Source organism: Grosmannia clavigera (assembly GCF_000143105.1).
Source record: "Grosmannia clavigera kw1407 unplaced genomic scaffold GCSC_132, whole genome shotgun sequence".
In the NCBI taxonomy this organism is placed as follows: Eukaryota; Fungi; Ascomycota; class Sordariomycetes; order Ophiostomatales; family Ophiostomataceae; genus Leptographium; species Leptographium clavigerum.
This window is the reverse complement of record NW_014040810.1, coordinates 735520-750280: the sequence shown is the minus strand read 5'-3', so window position 1 is coordinate 750280 and position 14761 is coordinate 735520. Positions and strand designations below refer to the sequence as shown.

At 57.5% G+C, this 14761-nt stretch overlaps 3 protein-coding genes across 3 annotated transcripts; 2 read left to right on the top strand and 1 right to left on the bottom strand.

Moving 5' to 3' along the window:
- Positions 1 to 286: 286 nt before the first annotated feature.
- On the top strand, positions 287 to 2325 carry CMQ_5206 (uncharacterized protein; the record flags this gene model as incomplete). The annotated part of the gene is made up of 4 exons (XM_014318951.1): positions 287 to 329; positions 429 to 565; positions 723 to 1097; positions 1147 to 2325. The coding sequence occupies 4 exons, from the start codon at positions 287 to 289 to the stop codon at positions 2323 to 2325; spliced, it is 1734 nt and encodes a 577-aa protein (XP_014174426.1).
- Positions 2326 to 6459: 4134 nt separating this feature from the next.
- On the top strand, positions 6460 to 9433 carry CMQ_5132 (uncharacterized protein; the record flags this gene model as incomplete). The annotated part of the gene is made up of 3 exons (XM_014318877.1): positions 6460 to 6855; positions 6941 to 7203; positions 7372 to 9433. 3 exons carry the CDS (start codon positions 6460 to 6462, stop codon positions 9431 to 9433), a joined length of 2721 nt encoding a protein of 906 aa, XP_014174352.1.
- A 494-nt stretch (positions 9434 to 9927) lies between these two features.
- CMQ_5361 (GDP GTP exchange factor) lies at positions 9928 to 13638 on the bottom strand (the record flags this gene model as incomplete). The annotated part of the gene is made up of 2 exons (XM_014319106.1): positions 9928 to 12394; positions 12449 to 13638. The coding sequence occupies 2 exons, from the start codon at positions 13636 to 13638 to the stop codon at positions 9928 to 9930; spliced, it is 3657 nt and encodes a 1218-aa protein (XP_014174581.1).
- Positions 13639 to 14761: the final 1123 nt, after the last annotated feature.

Sequence of the window (14761 nt, the reverse complement as noted above, 5' to 3'; positions counted from 1 at the left end):
TGTAATTTTTATCTCTCACCTCTTTGTATTTGTTTTCCAAACATTCCCATGGTTGCTGTCAATCCCAAACGCCCGATATCCTAACGCCCATTGTCGCCATCCGAAGCCAGACGTTGACGGATCGGCCAGTCTGCGGCGCCGGCGAACACGCTAACCCTGAAGCGAGGACAACGCGCGACGATCATTTCAACGGCAACAGCTACGTTCGTACGCACGGCGAAGCACGATTCCGTCCACCGCCACAGAGACACCGAGCTTGCAGGGCGAAAGAACAGGCCGCGCCAGGATGAAGACCTTTCGCAATGTGCTGGGCAAGAAGAACAAAGATCGTGAGCTGTCTCCGGCCCCCCCAATTCGCCCCGCACGTGTCCGGCGTATGCGGCCGCGATCGGTGCCTTGCGAGCAGTCCAGCTGACAAGCCGTGCCAGAACTAGCTCCGAATGACGGCACGCCGCCCGCAGGACGGGCCTCTATTTCCGGCACGGTCGGATCCGAGCGCGATACGTCCAGCAATAGCCTGGCCGACGATGCAGAGACGCCCGAGGCTTCGGCTGCCCGCTTGGTGGTAGGCAGGACGAGCGAGGACGAGCGAGAGCGATTGGAGGACCGTGGCTGACAAGGACCGTGGCAGAAAACGTTCTGCCTGAGCGAGACTGACGGATCGGTAGGCTGTCCGGACCTGCTTATCCATGTCCACATTCACGCTGACGGCCATGTTCCAGGGAGCCGAAGAGGCCATGCTGCCCAGCCTCGTCGAGGCGGCCGAGTCGTCACCCGCGGCAGCAGCCGAGTGTGCTCGCCACATCCGCAAGTTCCTGTACCGCGAAAACTGGCGCCGGCCCACCGTCATGTACAACGCCATCATGCTGATGCGCATCCTGGTCGAGAACCCGGGCCACACGTTCACGCGCAACATGGACAAGAAGTTTGTCGAGGCCGTCCGCGAGGTCCTGCGCAACTGCCAAAACCTGCAGACGGTCCAGTCCCTCATCGACGCGCTGCAGAGCTTCGAGGCCAAGAGCGTCGTGGACGAAGGCCTGGGCCGCATCGTCGAGATGTGGCAGAAGGAGAGGGCCAAGAGCAAGATCCCATATCCGGTGCGTACGACTCCTCATCTCTGGCCCTCCTCGCTTCTGACAGCCCTAGGCCCATCCGAACGGCCAGCCACAGTTCATGTCACCGATGCAGCCGATGCAGCCGATGCAATCGATGCAACCGATGCAGCCGATACAGTCAATGCAGCCGATGCAGCCAATGCAGCCAATGCAGCCGTATCCGGTGTACCAACCCTACACCATGGGCCACCAGCCGAGCAACAGCCAGTATGAATGGCCGTCTTATGGTGGAAGTGGAGGCGGAGGCGTGAGAAGCAGCGGTGGTGGCGGCCACCACAGCAGTCGCTCGCTGCCACGACCACAGGAGGTGCGAAAGCGTCTAGAGGAGGCACGCACGACAGCCGGGGTTCTGGCCGATGTTGTCAACACGAGCTCGCCACCCGCCCTGCTAGACCACGATCTGGCCGGCGAGCTGTCATCCCGATGCCGGCGAGCGACAGCTCAGATTCTCGACTATCTCGACGCGCAGAACCCGATCCCGGACAACACGGAGATGGCACACCTGCTGACGGTGCACGAAGCCGTGCAGCAGTCGCTGCACCACTACTACAGAGCCGTGCTGGAGGCCCGCAAACAGCTAGGCATGGGCGAGACGCGGCGCAGTGAGACGGGTGGCGTGCCAGCCATCGAGATGACACCGGCCGGCCAGAGCAAAGACAAGGGCAAGGGCACGGCAACGAGTCCGGGCATAGCGGACGGACCCGGCGGAAGCACCAGCAGCGGCGACGCTTACGTCTACGGCGGTAACGATAGAGGAAAGGCCAACAGCAGCAACGGGGGCCTCGTAGGTGACAGCAATCCTCGGTATTCCGTGACCGATCTGTACTCGGACTCGGACTCGGACTCGGACGGCCGGATGGCAGCAGCCATTGCCGCCAGCACGGCGCCCGGAGCCAACAGCCGGCCGTCACAGCGCTACCTCAACACGGACAGCCCGTTTACAGACGCGCCGGCCGAGTCGTCCCGCTCGTCATCGCGCGTGCGTCCGGGAGCAGGCGGCAATGGCAAGGCACGGCAAAAAGGCCCAGCTACGGGCTCGTCCGCTGCCTATGCTTTGGATGGCGTGTCGCCCAACGAGCCAGAAGACTACCAGCCAGCAGGCGGCAGAAGTGGTAGTGGTAGTGGTGGTACTGGTGCTGGTGCTGGTGCCTCCTCGTCGTCTGCCATCGACTCGGCCGCACATGCAGGCGGGCCGGTGTATCGCTACTGAGAAGAGGAAGGGACCATGGCAGGACAGTCCCTGGCTCCTGTATCTGGGATATCTTTGCGGTATGTGACGTGACAGCTTGGCTTTCGCAGTTTTTTGAAAATTGTTCAACATCTGGCCTACCTCTTTTCTTCTTTTTTTTCATCCGTCCTGTTGACACCCTCCCCTTTTGTTTAGCTGGACTGCTTGCTTCTTGACAAGATGTTTCAGTGAGATACCCGTCGTGCGAGCTCCCATTAGCAAGCGGTGTCATTTTGACGTTGTAAGATGTTTTTGCCTCCTTAATTGGAACGTTCAGTCTTGCTCGTAACCAAATTCAAAACCCAAAGACACAACGTTTCCCCGCTGGCATCGTGCATCCTGCGTGCTGGTTTCCAATTTGCCCCCAGATCGGCATGTCGTCCGTAAATGGGAATTTAAGCGAAAGACAATATCTGGCGCTAGTCATGTATGTGTGATCTCAGCTTGGGCCCTAATTCCAAGTTTTACAGTACGCTTTTCAGTACAGTATACGGTGGAGCTATGCATAACCGATACCTAAAGCGGCTAGCATCCCTCAAATAAATCAATGTACGGAGAACTCTGTACCTTTTGTGCAAATTACATTTCGTACCAGTCACGTAAGGTATAGTTGAGCGGCAGAAAATAAAGAATAGTATACAGACTACTCTGTATTACGTACTCTGTGCGAACCCGGTATCATTATACTTATAAGTAAGTGAAAACAGAGAAATAGTAAAGATAAAATTCAAATCGAATATGCTACCGAATTAGCTAGGGCTGCTAGTCTAGCACTCTTCTGAATAATTTAAACGGTTTTACGCAAACTATAGCAACTTTAGTAGCCAAGGACTAAGCCTTTTTTTTTTATTATAAATATCAAAGGTAGTTAGTAAATAGTATATATAGAATACTGTACGGAGTACTCCGTACCAAAAGTGTATTTAAAAAAACTCAGAATTAGAGCCTTAGCCCCAGACCAGTACCAGAATTTTCCGAGCTCGATCCCCTCGACCCTGGAGTTACGAGCTTATCGGCGCTTTGGAGTTACGTGTTTCAAGCGGCCTACTTTGGAGAAGAACAACGATGACGACAGACATTGGTACAAAAAGCAAATAAAACAGAAAACGGCAAGCCTGCGCTGTCAGCTAGCCCACGGGTGTGCAGGTCGTAGGGGTCTGGCATACTAAAAATGAATTTAAAAAAAGGGGCGCACTGTAAGGTACATTCACCAAGCAGCTTACACTGCTTTCAGTGCACCTATCGGATTCAGTACACCTAACGCATACGGTGCGTTCAGCGCATTCAGCGTATCTGAATTATTCAGCATATTTAGTGCATTCTGCGCATTTGGTAAGATATATTCGCTGCACATAGCGCTAAATGCTTAGAATGCACCAAATATGGTGAAATTCAATACGCTGAGTACGCTGAGTGTACCGAATGCGCTGGGTGCACTGAATCGCCGGTTTTACTTGAGCAATAGCTTATTTGGCAGTGTATACTGTGTAAGCAATACAGTGTTGCATTACGCAATTCACTGTGATGGACCCCCTGCGAACGAGTCCGACCCCCTGCGACATGCCCACATTCCTGGCTTTAACAGGATCATTAAGATTACCATACCATAGGCCATGCGCTGCACGTAATATGCGGATCTGCCATCCAGGCTCTCGATCGGTGCTTGACCGCTCATTTCCCCGGCATTTCCGTCAAGGAGCAGCAGTCTGTCTGTCCTCTCTGAAGCTTACTGCGTCATCCCTAATTCTATCCCGTGTTTTCAACTTCGTATATCTGCAGCTGTTAACCTTTCCTTTCTTTTTTGGCTGTGTCTTTTCTTCTTCTGAATCCTTTTGGGCTTCTCCATGACCTGGTTTCTGCCTTTTCCTGCAGGTGCGGCTAAACAGCACAAATTCTCAACCGCTGACCGATAGCTTACTCGTAGTCTTTGTGCTTTGTGTCTCCGCACTGTCTCGGCTGGCCATAAGGCTTTCGACTGGCGCTCCTAGCCGAGAAAATCCCCGCAGATATCATGTTCAAAAAAAACAATGCCCTTGCTACGGAGATTCTTTTACTTAAAAATTAAGTAATATAATATTTATTAGCTAGTCGTTGAACCTTTATATATCTCATTAAAAATACATAGTTGGCAGCAAATTTTACTATGTAGTTGTGTATGTAGGTGTTTCTGGGTGATTTCCCGTAGCGAATACCGGAAATGCCAACACGACTGCATGGCAGGAATCAAGGCGACACTTCGGCTGCCTTTCTCGGCTTGCTCACACCTTCCTTTCGGAGGTTGTTGTCCACGTTGCTTCGGGAAGGCGCGATGCGAGGCAGTGGCAGCAAATGTGGCCTCCTTCCAGACTTTGTTCGCTGATACTGACGTACGCGTAGTTCTATGTCTCATGTATCTGTCTCCGCTGTCTCTTTTAAACTTCGAAGCTCGTCCTCGAATGAATCTTTGAACTTTTCTCTCTCGCCCTCCGTCTGGGTGCCGATGCCCCACCGACGATTCCAGCTTGGCCGACACACACACGGATGCAAGCCTCGTCTGTTACAATTGGAGAAGCGATGCGGCTGTCCAGCTCTTATGCCTGGACGCTTGGCAAACTGCTCATTGCTTCTTCCTTCTTATCAACCGGCCTCTTACCGCTTTCTTCTTCCCAGACCGGCAATGTTGAGGCCCGGGCTTGGACGAGATTCCACGGAGATGGTGCGTCTCCGCCAGGCCTCGACCATTGTCTCAGCCGATCCTGATCATCGGTCCCTCTGTCCACTCACTACGTTGCCTCTATCTGTCTTTGAAAATAGGTGCTGCATAGCATCGAAATTCGGCAAGAGAGCTGCTACGTTTGCTCTGCTCAATCTCAGCTTAGTCTGCTTATTATCTTTCTCGGTACGGAGTACTCATTGCGAGGGTGCCTATTTTTCCTAAATAGAGTTCCACTCTGGCTGCGGCTGAGCCGCGGTACTCTTCCCTGCATAGCACAGCGAACGACGAGTATGCTCACTTGTGCTCTGTCAGATCTAGACATCTGGCATTGCATTGCAGGTGGGCTCTTTGGGGCTCTCAGGGGCTTGCAATCAAGTACTCCGTGTCTTGCACTGTGCCGGAACTTTCCGTCTTGAAAAGCAAAAGCTGCGCACAGCATAGCTGACCATCGCTTACTTCGGTGCTGCATGTTATGATACCCCCAAGTTGTCTACAGTCTGGCAAATGTGCCGTCCTCCACCGGCCAAATTCTCGTCCCTCGGCTGAAACAATGCCAGTGGTTTGGGACGTAGCAGTCAGGCCGCCTTTGCCGCTTCGATATGAGACTGTTGTACGACAGAGACTAGAAACAGCTGCAGAAGCCATGCTGCTCATGATATCACCCTTCATGTGACAGTCGATAGAATGATGGGAAGCAAGGCACCTCGGCCACATCAGACTATTGGTCCATATCGGATCTCAGTCACACTACACGTGGACCCCTGCATCCTACGTTGCCAGGAGCGGGATACCCACCAAATATTGCTTTGTGAACACTGCTCTCCTCCATATGGCAGTGATGGGCGAGAAGGGAAGATAGTTTTCACTCTGGCGATCGTGCGGAGGTGTGCTTTTGCGCATGGCGGGAACCTCCCACCGGCCTCTAGGAAGTCTTCCGTCTCTGGAACGTGCATACTTGTACTTTTGGTGACAGCCAAACAGAGACCAGGGACAGGGCGGTCATTCCTAGCATGGAATTCTAACGGCGCACTGAAACGCTCCATTGGACAATTGCCGTTCTTGCTGTTTCTGCCTGCTGTCTCTTCCTGCCTTTTCTTTCTACGAGCTGCGAAGGGGGAGGGGTGGGCACAGAGAGGATTGGCTTGTCCTCGGGGCCTGGGCCTGATTGACGCCCGGCCTCGTTTTCCTAAACAGTCGGAACGCGTTGTCTGCTCTCGCAGACTCTTGGTTCCAAGACACTTTCGACCTTGTCGGCCATCCCTGCACGTTCTATCTAAAGGTGCGGAGCTACCATCCGGCTTAATCTTTACATCCCCGAGCACTTGTGGCCGGGACCTGTACTTAACGCCATCTGTCCCATCATCCCTCTGCCCCTCCACTGTCCGCTAGCTCGAGTGCCAGACTGCCATCGCTTGCCCCAAATGGTAATGGTCTTAGCGCCCTCTCCCGTCTCGCCGCAGCCTGGCCACGCCTCGTTGGGCAGCACATCGTCCGTCTCGTCGCACGACGGCAGCGATGCCAGCGGTGGTGACAACACAGACGGCAATCCTGTCCCTGCAGAGAACCGCACTGTCGTCACGCTGTTTGCACCGGACCTGGAATACATACTGCGCGCCCACAACTCATTACGGGGCCTTTGCAAGAATCCTGGCCGGCTGGAGCCGAATTTTGCAAAGCGCCCGCTGCCGAATCCACGCCCGATTTGGTTGGCGGAACTCAGCGACGTCCCACTAACAGCCAGACTTCTGATATTGCCTCCGCTGAGCAACTACACGGAGGGATATTCTCTTCGGACGCTGCTGTGCGACCTCGGAAAGGTGAAAAGACCCCAGTCTTCAAGACGTTTTCGCTTATAAGACACAGCCTGGCCCTGGCCTTTCCAACTAACATGTCTTGTCTCAGAGACGGCTTGGTATCTTGGATGCCCCATCTGCAGACCTTGCCTGCAAGCTGTACCAGCCAGACAGGTTGTCATTCACGGAGGAGGCGCTTGAAAACGTGGTGCTGACACCGGACATGGTGGGTCTGGCAGCTCGATTCACCGAAAACGACGCCAACAACAGCTTGATTAATAACATGCATGTTGCCGGCGGTGATGACACAGGCGACGGCAATGACGACGAAAACCAGGCCGTGCCAACCAACAATTCGTCGTTGCAATCGTTGTACGTTTTGCAGCGCTGGGGCAAGCATGTGCGGGTGATCAGGCAGCCAGATGAGCTGGACGTGGCGCGATATGTGTCTAACATGCCACGTCTGAAAAGCATCAGGCAAGCATACAAACATTCTCTCTCCCGGGTTCTCCCCTCGCACACACACTAACAGACGTGCAGCTGGGAGTATCCGCCGAACGGTGACCGAACGGCAGGCTTCCAACGCGTCATTAGCAATGGGGTCATCTCGTACGGAATAGGGGGGCTACAGGGCATTGCATTGGGACATATGCTCGGGCCGTCTGTGCGGCTGTGTCTCGACGGCATGCCACTGGAGGGGATGGCCCGGCGGCTGTCCCAGTTGGTGAGTGGTGGCGTGGACGCAGACCGTGAGCTTCGGGTAGCACTGGGCGGGCTTACTTCGATCCGGCTGACAGTCGGAGGCCCGGGAAACGAAGTGGTGACGGCCGCAGACATGGACGCACTGAAACGACTGCTGCTGCTGGCGTCACCAAACCTGGAGACTCTGATTGTGCGGGCGACCGTGGAAGCGGAGCACGACGGATACGCAGGTGCAGACAGAGGAGACAGAAGAGAAACAGGGGAAGCGGAACAGGGCCGCTTCTATCTGCCGGCCTTTTCCTTCCTGCCTGGCGAGCGGCTCCCGCCACTGCGGTACCTACACCTGTGGCGCTACGACTGGCGGCGACACTCATCGGCAGACGTGGCAGCCCACTGGGACTTCTCGCAGCTGCGCACACTTCTGTATGACGGTGCGCCACTGCGCTGGTTTCTCGGCACGCTCTCGTTTGCATGTCTGGCAGGCTTGCAGACGCTGCGACTGGACGATGCCGAATGGGCGCTGCAGCCAGGCCAAGGCAGACAGGCAGCGCTGCTCGTTGGCTACCTGCTACAGCACCACATCAAGGAGCTGCGGCAGCTAGAGCTGGTGCGCTGCTACACGGACAACCTGCCGATGGCGGCGCTGCGGCGACACGTCGGCACACTGGAGGCGCTCGTTCTGCGGCATCCGTATGGGGTTGGGGGAGGGAGCACGGGCGACGCTGCAGGAGCCGAGCTGTCGGACGCGGCGGCAGCCAACATCACGCCGCTCAGTCTGCATGCGCTATTCGAAGAGGGCAGCAATGAGGAGGTCGGCTCGGATGGGATGTACGTGGAGATGACGGTGGAGACGCGTCGGGCGCTGCTGCTGAAGCGGCGGGGAAACCCAGTGTTTTCGCGGCTGAAGAGGCTCGAGATCGACATGGATGATCGCCATGTGGCTGCTGGAACGACCGGGCAAGGCACCGGAAATGCAGGTGGTCCGCCCGAGGGCATCGAAGCAGAGACGCTTTCACGACTGGCACGACTGCCGCGACTGGAGTCGCTGACGCTGGCAATGCCGTCAGCCCTGCGAGGGCTTCACTGTGTGCCCCGTTACGACGTGGATCTGCACCAAACGCTGCAGCGACTGGTCTATCTGCTGGGACAGCGCGAGGAGTTAAAGAGGAGGCATAATGTCGAGGCCGAATGGCTACAGGACTACGAGAAGAGGTGCCATGACGGCCGGCAACAACAACAACAGCAACAGCTGCCTGAGATGGCTTCCCTCAACCGAATTGCTGTGCACATCGGTGGCTGGATGCCACCGCGAGGAACTGGCATCGACGAGACCGGCATGACTGTCACGCACTGGTTTCCGCCGACGGCGGCAAGACCGGTAGAGCCAACGATGCTGACGGCGGCGAACGGAGCGGGTGCGTGGGCAGCCCCGACGTTTCTGGCGCCGTCGCGCGATGTCGACGTCAGTCCAGGCGTGGGAGCGGCACTGGCTCTGCGAGCGATCGGACTGCGGTCACAGCGCTGTCTGGTGGCAGAGCGGAGCCTTGACGAGGACTGCGAGGATTGCGAGGACGAGAAAGGCGACCAAGGGGAGAAAAGGGAAAAGGGAAAGGGAAAGGAAAAAGCCAGGGATGGTCGGAGCAATGCCGACGAGGGTGGTTCTGGCAGTGGCAGCGGAACTGCCAACACTAAAATCGGCTCTCCTGCTCATTACACGATCAGCGAAGAGTACAGCGATTTGGTCGAGTACGTCGAAGACCGGCCGAAAGAGCTATCCTGGGTGCCGGGTCAGGCGCGCCATGTTCGTGTGCGACAGCCGTATGAGATTCGGTTCGCGAGACCGAGGCATTTGGCAGAAGGGCCATTGTGGGATGTCAACGGACTAGCCATGTGGCCATGAGGGCCTGCACCTGGACGGTAGGATGAAACAGATAGATACGACCGGGTATCAAAAAGGAGGGCAAGATGAAGGGAGAGGAAACCATTTTTGAATTTTCGCGATACCGTTTTCTTCTTGGAGTGTCCGGACCTGCTTCGATCTTATTACAATTGGAGTATTTATTTTGAGCCATCTTGGCAGCCCCAAAGTTTCTGCACTGGTGATGTGATACCCTGACTGGAAAAGCCAATGCCGGAATTGTTTTATCTACCAACGCCGGATGGCTTGCATTAACGGGCCGAGACCAGCCCTCATTTTGTTGCACAAGACAGAAAAGAGGAAGAAACAACGCCGGAAACAATGCTGACAAAGGAAAGAAGCCTCGGGGCAGAACCCAAAAGAGGAGCTAAAAACGACAATCCCGATCTGTTGTTACAATGGAGGACCGCGCCGTGTCCTCTCTCTGTGTCTTTTCACTCCCTCTCACTCGCACTCGCACTCTATGGGTATCTCTCCTACACGACATGTCCACCAAATCCGGCCACCAGAGCGGCCATGGAAGATGACAGCACGGTCCGAGCCGGCAGTTGCGGCACTGGCGGCTGCTGCGACCGAGCCGAGTGAAAGGACGCAGCATACATTGAATCAGCCATGGACGCGGCTGCCGTCGTCGTTGCTGCTGGCGGAGTGGCCGTGATGCCGAGGCCCTGGCTGCTGACGATGCGCGAGTGCCGACCAGCAAGGCTGTTGTTGTAGCTGCTGCTGCTGACAACACGACTGCTGCTGCTGGCGTTCTCGGCGGCCAGCGTGCCGACAGGCAGCACACCGCCACCGATGCGAGCCCAGAACATCTGCTCACGCAGACGCACACCCTCTTCCCAGGCAGCGTGCTCGGCGTTGGCGTCGTCGGCACGCCAGTGACCATCTTTGATCATGCGCAGAAAGCCGAGAAAGTCACAGACGGCTCGCACACGGCCTAGACAGTAGCCACACAGCGCATATGGCGGGCTCCGGTCGCTTTCTGTCAACCGGAACCGGTGTCGTCGCAGATGGGCCTCTTCCCGTCGGCTCTCGCCACAGAGCGCACATGGACTGAAGATGGTGACGGACGACGACGACGACGACGAAGCATAGCCTGAAGCCGCCATGGCCGGAGACAACGAGAAGCCGCTGGCTGACAGCGCGCCATACGGCGAAGGCCCGGAGCCTCCTGAACCGCCGGCCGAGGCAAACGAATGGGTCGAGCCATTCGAAAGACCGCCAAGGCTGGGCATCGGCTCGGCCACCAGCGTGCCCTCCAGCATGGCCGACATGATGCCGCGGCGGCCCAGCCATGAGATGCTTGGGGCCGTGTCCAGTCGCAGGGCCGGCTCAATGTCCTCAACCAGCACGCGCTTGTAAAACTTGGTCTCTTTCAGGCCGCTGGATCCGTGCTGCGTGCCGGCTTGCGAGAACGAGCTGCTTGGCGACGGGATGCTGCCGTTGCTGCCGCCGTTGCCCATGATGGCTGCCGGCATGGCCGACAGCAGCGACGGCGATGGGTTTGCAAACGACGCTGTGGGTGCCGGTGATGATGGTGGCGGCGTCGTGGCGGCCAGGTCGCTGCTGCTGGCCATTATCGGCGGTGTTCTGGGCATCGAGATGGATGATGGCGACCGCGCGTGAGGCAGAAGCGTCTGCTGATGCAGCTGCTGCTGGTGTTGGTGCAGCATCTGCACCTGTGCGCCACGGATGAGGTCGAGGAACTCGGCATAGGCTGCCGTGTCGAACCGCAGGACCGGCCGCACCAGATGGGTGAAGCTGGTCGGGTATGACGGCGGAGTCGGTGGCAGCAGCGAGGGGGGGTCGACTGCAGGCGTTGTGGCTGAGCCACTTGTGGCTGAGCATCCTGTGGCTGAACCTGTGGCGTCGTCTTCCGAGACGTCCGTGTCGGTCCCGTCGAAATCGCGCCGAGCAGCAGCCCCGCCCCGGCCACCGAGCTTATCTGCAGCATGGCCGGCCTGTCGGCTGGCGGAAGCCTGGCGTGCTGCTTGCTCCTCGGAAGCCTGGGCAGCGGCCTGAGCGGCTTGGGCGTTGGCCTCGATGGCCGCCTGGGCAGCTGCGCCTTCGGTGATCATGTCCTCCATGACCTGCTTCAGCTGGGCCAGCTGCTCCTGCTGCGACCGCAAGAGGCCTTCAGTGTCGGCCAGCTGTGCGCGCAGGTTGTCGTGGCGCCGTGTCGCCGCCAGTTGCTCGCGCCGGGCCTCTTCCTTGGCCATGGCCACCATGCTGTTGGCCTGCTCAAACAGCTCTGCCGTTAGAGCCTCGAGTTCCTGCTCCATCTTCTTCTTGGCCTGCTCGGCCTCGTCGCGACGTCGCCGCTCATCACGCACCCGCACCGCAAACTGCGCCCGCTCCTGCGCCCGCTCCTGCTCTATCGTCGCCTTGCGCACCCACACGCCGCCAGTCACCATCTCCTTCTGCCGCTCGGCCACCACCTCGAGCTTCTGGATCTGCGCCCGCGCCTCTGCCAGCTCCATCCGCGTGCGCGACAGCGTGTCGCCCAGCGTGCTCTGGTAGTTGATCGCGTCGATCAGCTTCGTGCTCAGTGTCGTCACTTCGTCCGATGCCACGCTGTCTGCGCTGTACTGACGGCTGCCGATGCCCGGCGACGAGGCTCCCTGGCCGGCTGTCAGCGCCCGCTTGCGCGGGTCCGGTAGCGTGCTCATGTCCTCATCCTCGGCCACCATGCCGGTCTTCAGTCGCCCCATTGGCGTCGGCGACGGCGACGGCGACACCGATGGCGACACCAGCACCGCATATACGGCCGACGCGGCTGATGTCGCCGCTATCGTCGCCGACGACGCTGACGGCGACTCCGACTCGTCCGTCTGGCTCGGCTCTGGACTGGTCGGCATCGTTCTCGGCGCAGACGGCTGCTCGTCGCTGGCCGAGTCGTCATGGCCTTCGGCCGAGTTCGAGCTCGACGCTGGCCGACTTGATCTGCAACAGTACTTTGTCAGTTGGGACCCACAGAACGACATAGCATGCACTTACGGATCGGGCTTGCTATCGGCCGTCGCCGGCTCGGCTGGCTCGTCGACTGGCTTCTCGGCTGGCGTCGCAGGCGTCGCGTCCACTTTCTCGATAGGCTTCTCGATCGGTTCCTCGAAAGGCTTGACAGGCTCGATAGGATCGGCTGCCTTCTCGGTCGGTTCCTCGACGAGTTCGACAGACTCGACAGATTCGACAGGCTCGACGGGTTCGACAGGCTCGACTAGCTCGACTGGCTCATCGGTTGGCTTCTCGGCGTTGTCATTTGGAGTCGCTGGCTTGTCGTCTGGCGTCGCATCTGGCGCTGCATCTAGTTGTTCGACGGCCTTCTCGATCGGTTCCTTATCGGCCTCCTCGACAGATTCGACAAGTTCGGCAAGTTCGACAGGCTTATCATCTAGCTTCTCAAGCAGCTCGACCGGCTCGTCGATTGACTCGGCCATTGGCTCCTCGGCTTTGTTGCTTAGAGCCGCTTGCTTCTCCTCTGGCGTCGCATTCAGTTTCTCGACGACTTTCTCGATCGGTTCCTCAATAGGCCCAACATATTCAACAGGTTCAACATGCTCGACAGGTTCGACAGGCTTGACATCTAGCTTATCATGCAGCTCGATTGACTCGGCGATTGGCTCCTCGGTGCTGTCTTTTGGAGCCGCCTGCATCTCGTCTGGCGTCGCATCCAGTATCTCGACATATTTCTCGGTCGAGCTCTCTACTGGACTGTCCATAGGCAGCTCAACCTCTTGCGCATCCGTCTGCTCGACAGCCTTCTCGATGGGGTACTCGATGGGGTACTCGATCGGCTCCTCGACATGCTCGACAGGCTCGACAGGTTCGACAGCATTCTCGACAAGCTTATCATCTAGCTTCTCGGCCGGCTTGACTGGCTCATCCATTAACCTCTCATCTGCCTTCTCGACTGCCTGCGCATTCAGCTTATCGTCAGGGTTTTCGGAAAGCGGCTCTTTCCGCTCCTCGGCAGGTTTCTCGACAACCTCGATTCGCTCCTCTGGCTCGTCGGCCGTCGCCGGTGCTTTTGCTTCTGGCTTCTCACTGGCCGCATCGGGCCTCTCCTCTACTGTGTCTTCGAACTCGTACAGCTCCTCATCGGTCTCATGCGCAGGCGAGGTCGGCCGCGGCGGCTCATCTGCGACCGCAGCCACCATCGACACTGCTTCAGCGGCCTGGGCTGCCATCGGATCAGCAGGACAGCGTCGCGCTCATGCGGAAACGACAAGAGGAAGTCGGGCTGCAAAGGCGTCGTGGGCTAGGCAGCCGTCGAATCAGGGGCGTCCAGGTCAATCAGTCAGCCGAAGCTGGGTCTGATTGGCATGCAGCTGGCCGATGCACCGTGGAAATGAGAGAATCGTCGCTGCAGAGGGCCGCTGGCAAAGTCGCGTCGTCGCCGCTGTCGTCGTCGCAGTCGGCGCCGTGGTGGTGAGAGAGGGAGAGAGAGAGAGGCGAAGCCGTCGTTCCGAGACGACAAGCTGGTCTGGGCTGATTGACGTATCTGCGTAATGGGCGAATTTGGCGTATTTACGTATTTGCGTATTTACGGCTCCTGGGGGAAGAGGGGACTACTCCGTACTCCGTATTACTGGCTTTCCAGGCAGCTGCAAACACATGACGGCCCCTGCGAAAAAGGCCTGACAGCTCCGGTGCAGCAGGCAGCGTAGTGGCCACAGGAGCTGAATCAGCACGTTTTTTCCGGTTTATTGGACGCGCTAACCCCTGGCGGAATAGCGCGACGACCACGCGAGACAGGGGAAACCTGCAGAAGATACGGAGTACGAGTAAATGACGAGGGGGAACAGATTACGGGCGCCAAATTAAATACGTCGTAAACAGCGCGTGGGCAGGTGGCGGAAAAAGCTGGGCGCGAAAAGGGAAAAGGGAAAAGGGAAAAGGGACGGCCGGACAAATTTAGAAATAAGGGCGACAATCTCCTTATTCTCGCATTCTCGCATCCTCGGACTCGCTGCTTGTTCCAGCTGCGCACTTTCTTCTTTCCCTGGCCTGCTGACCGGTGGGTCTGCCGACCAGGTGCTTAAGCTCCTGCTCTGATTGGTTAGCGCGTAGCGACTCGGCGGCAGCAGGCCGTGATCCATGCTGCCGTTTGCGCTGACGTCCACATTGCATCATTGGGCACGGAGTATTGTTGCGATCAGTTTAGAGGTCAATATAAGAAGCTATCGCTATCGCTCTGCGGTTCTGCTGAAGAACCTACACACACATTACAACAAAATACAGGGGCAGATTTCGACTCGCTTAGAGGCCTCCAGAATACATCACGTGACCCAGAGGCCGAAGTGGATGGCC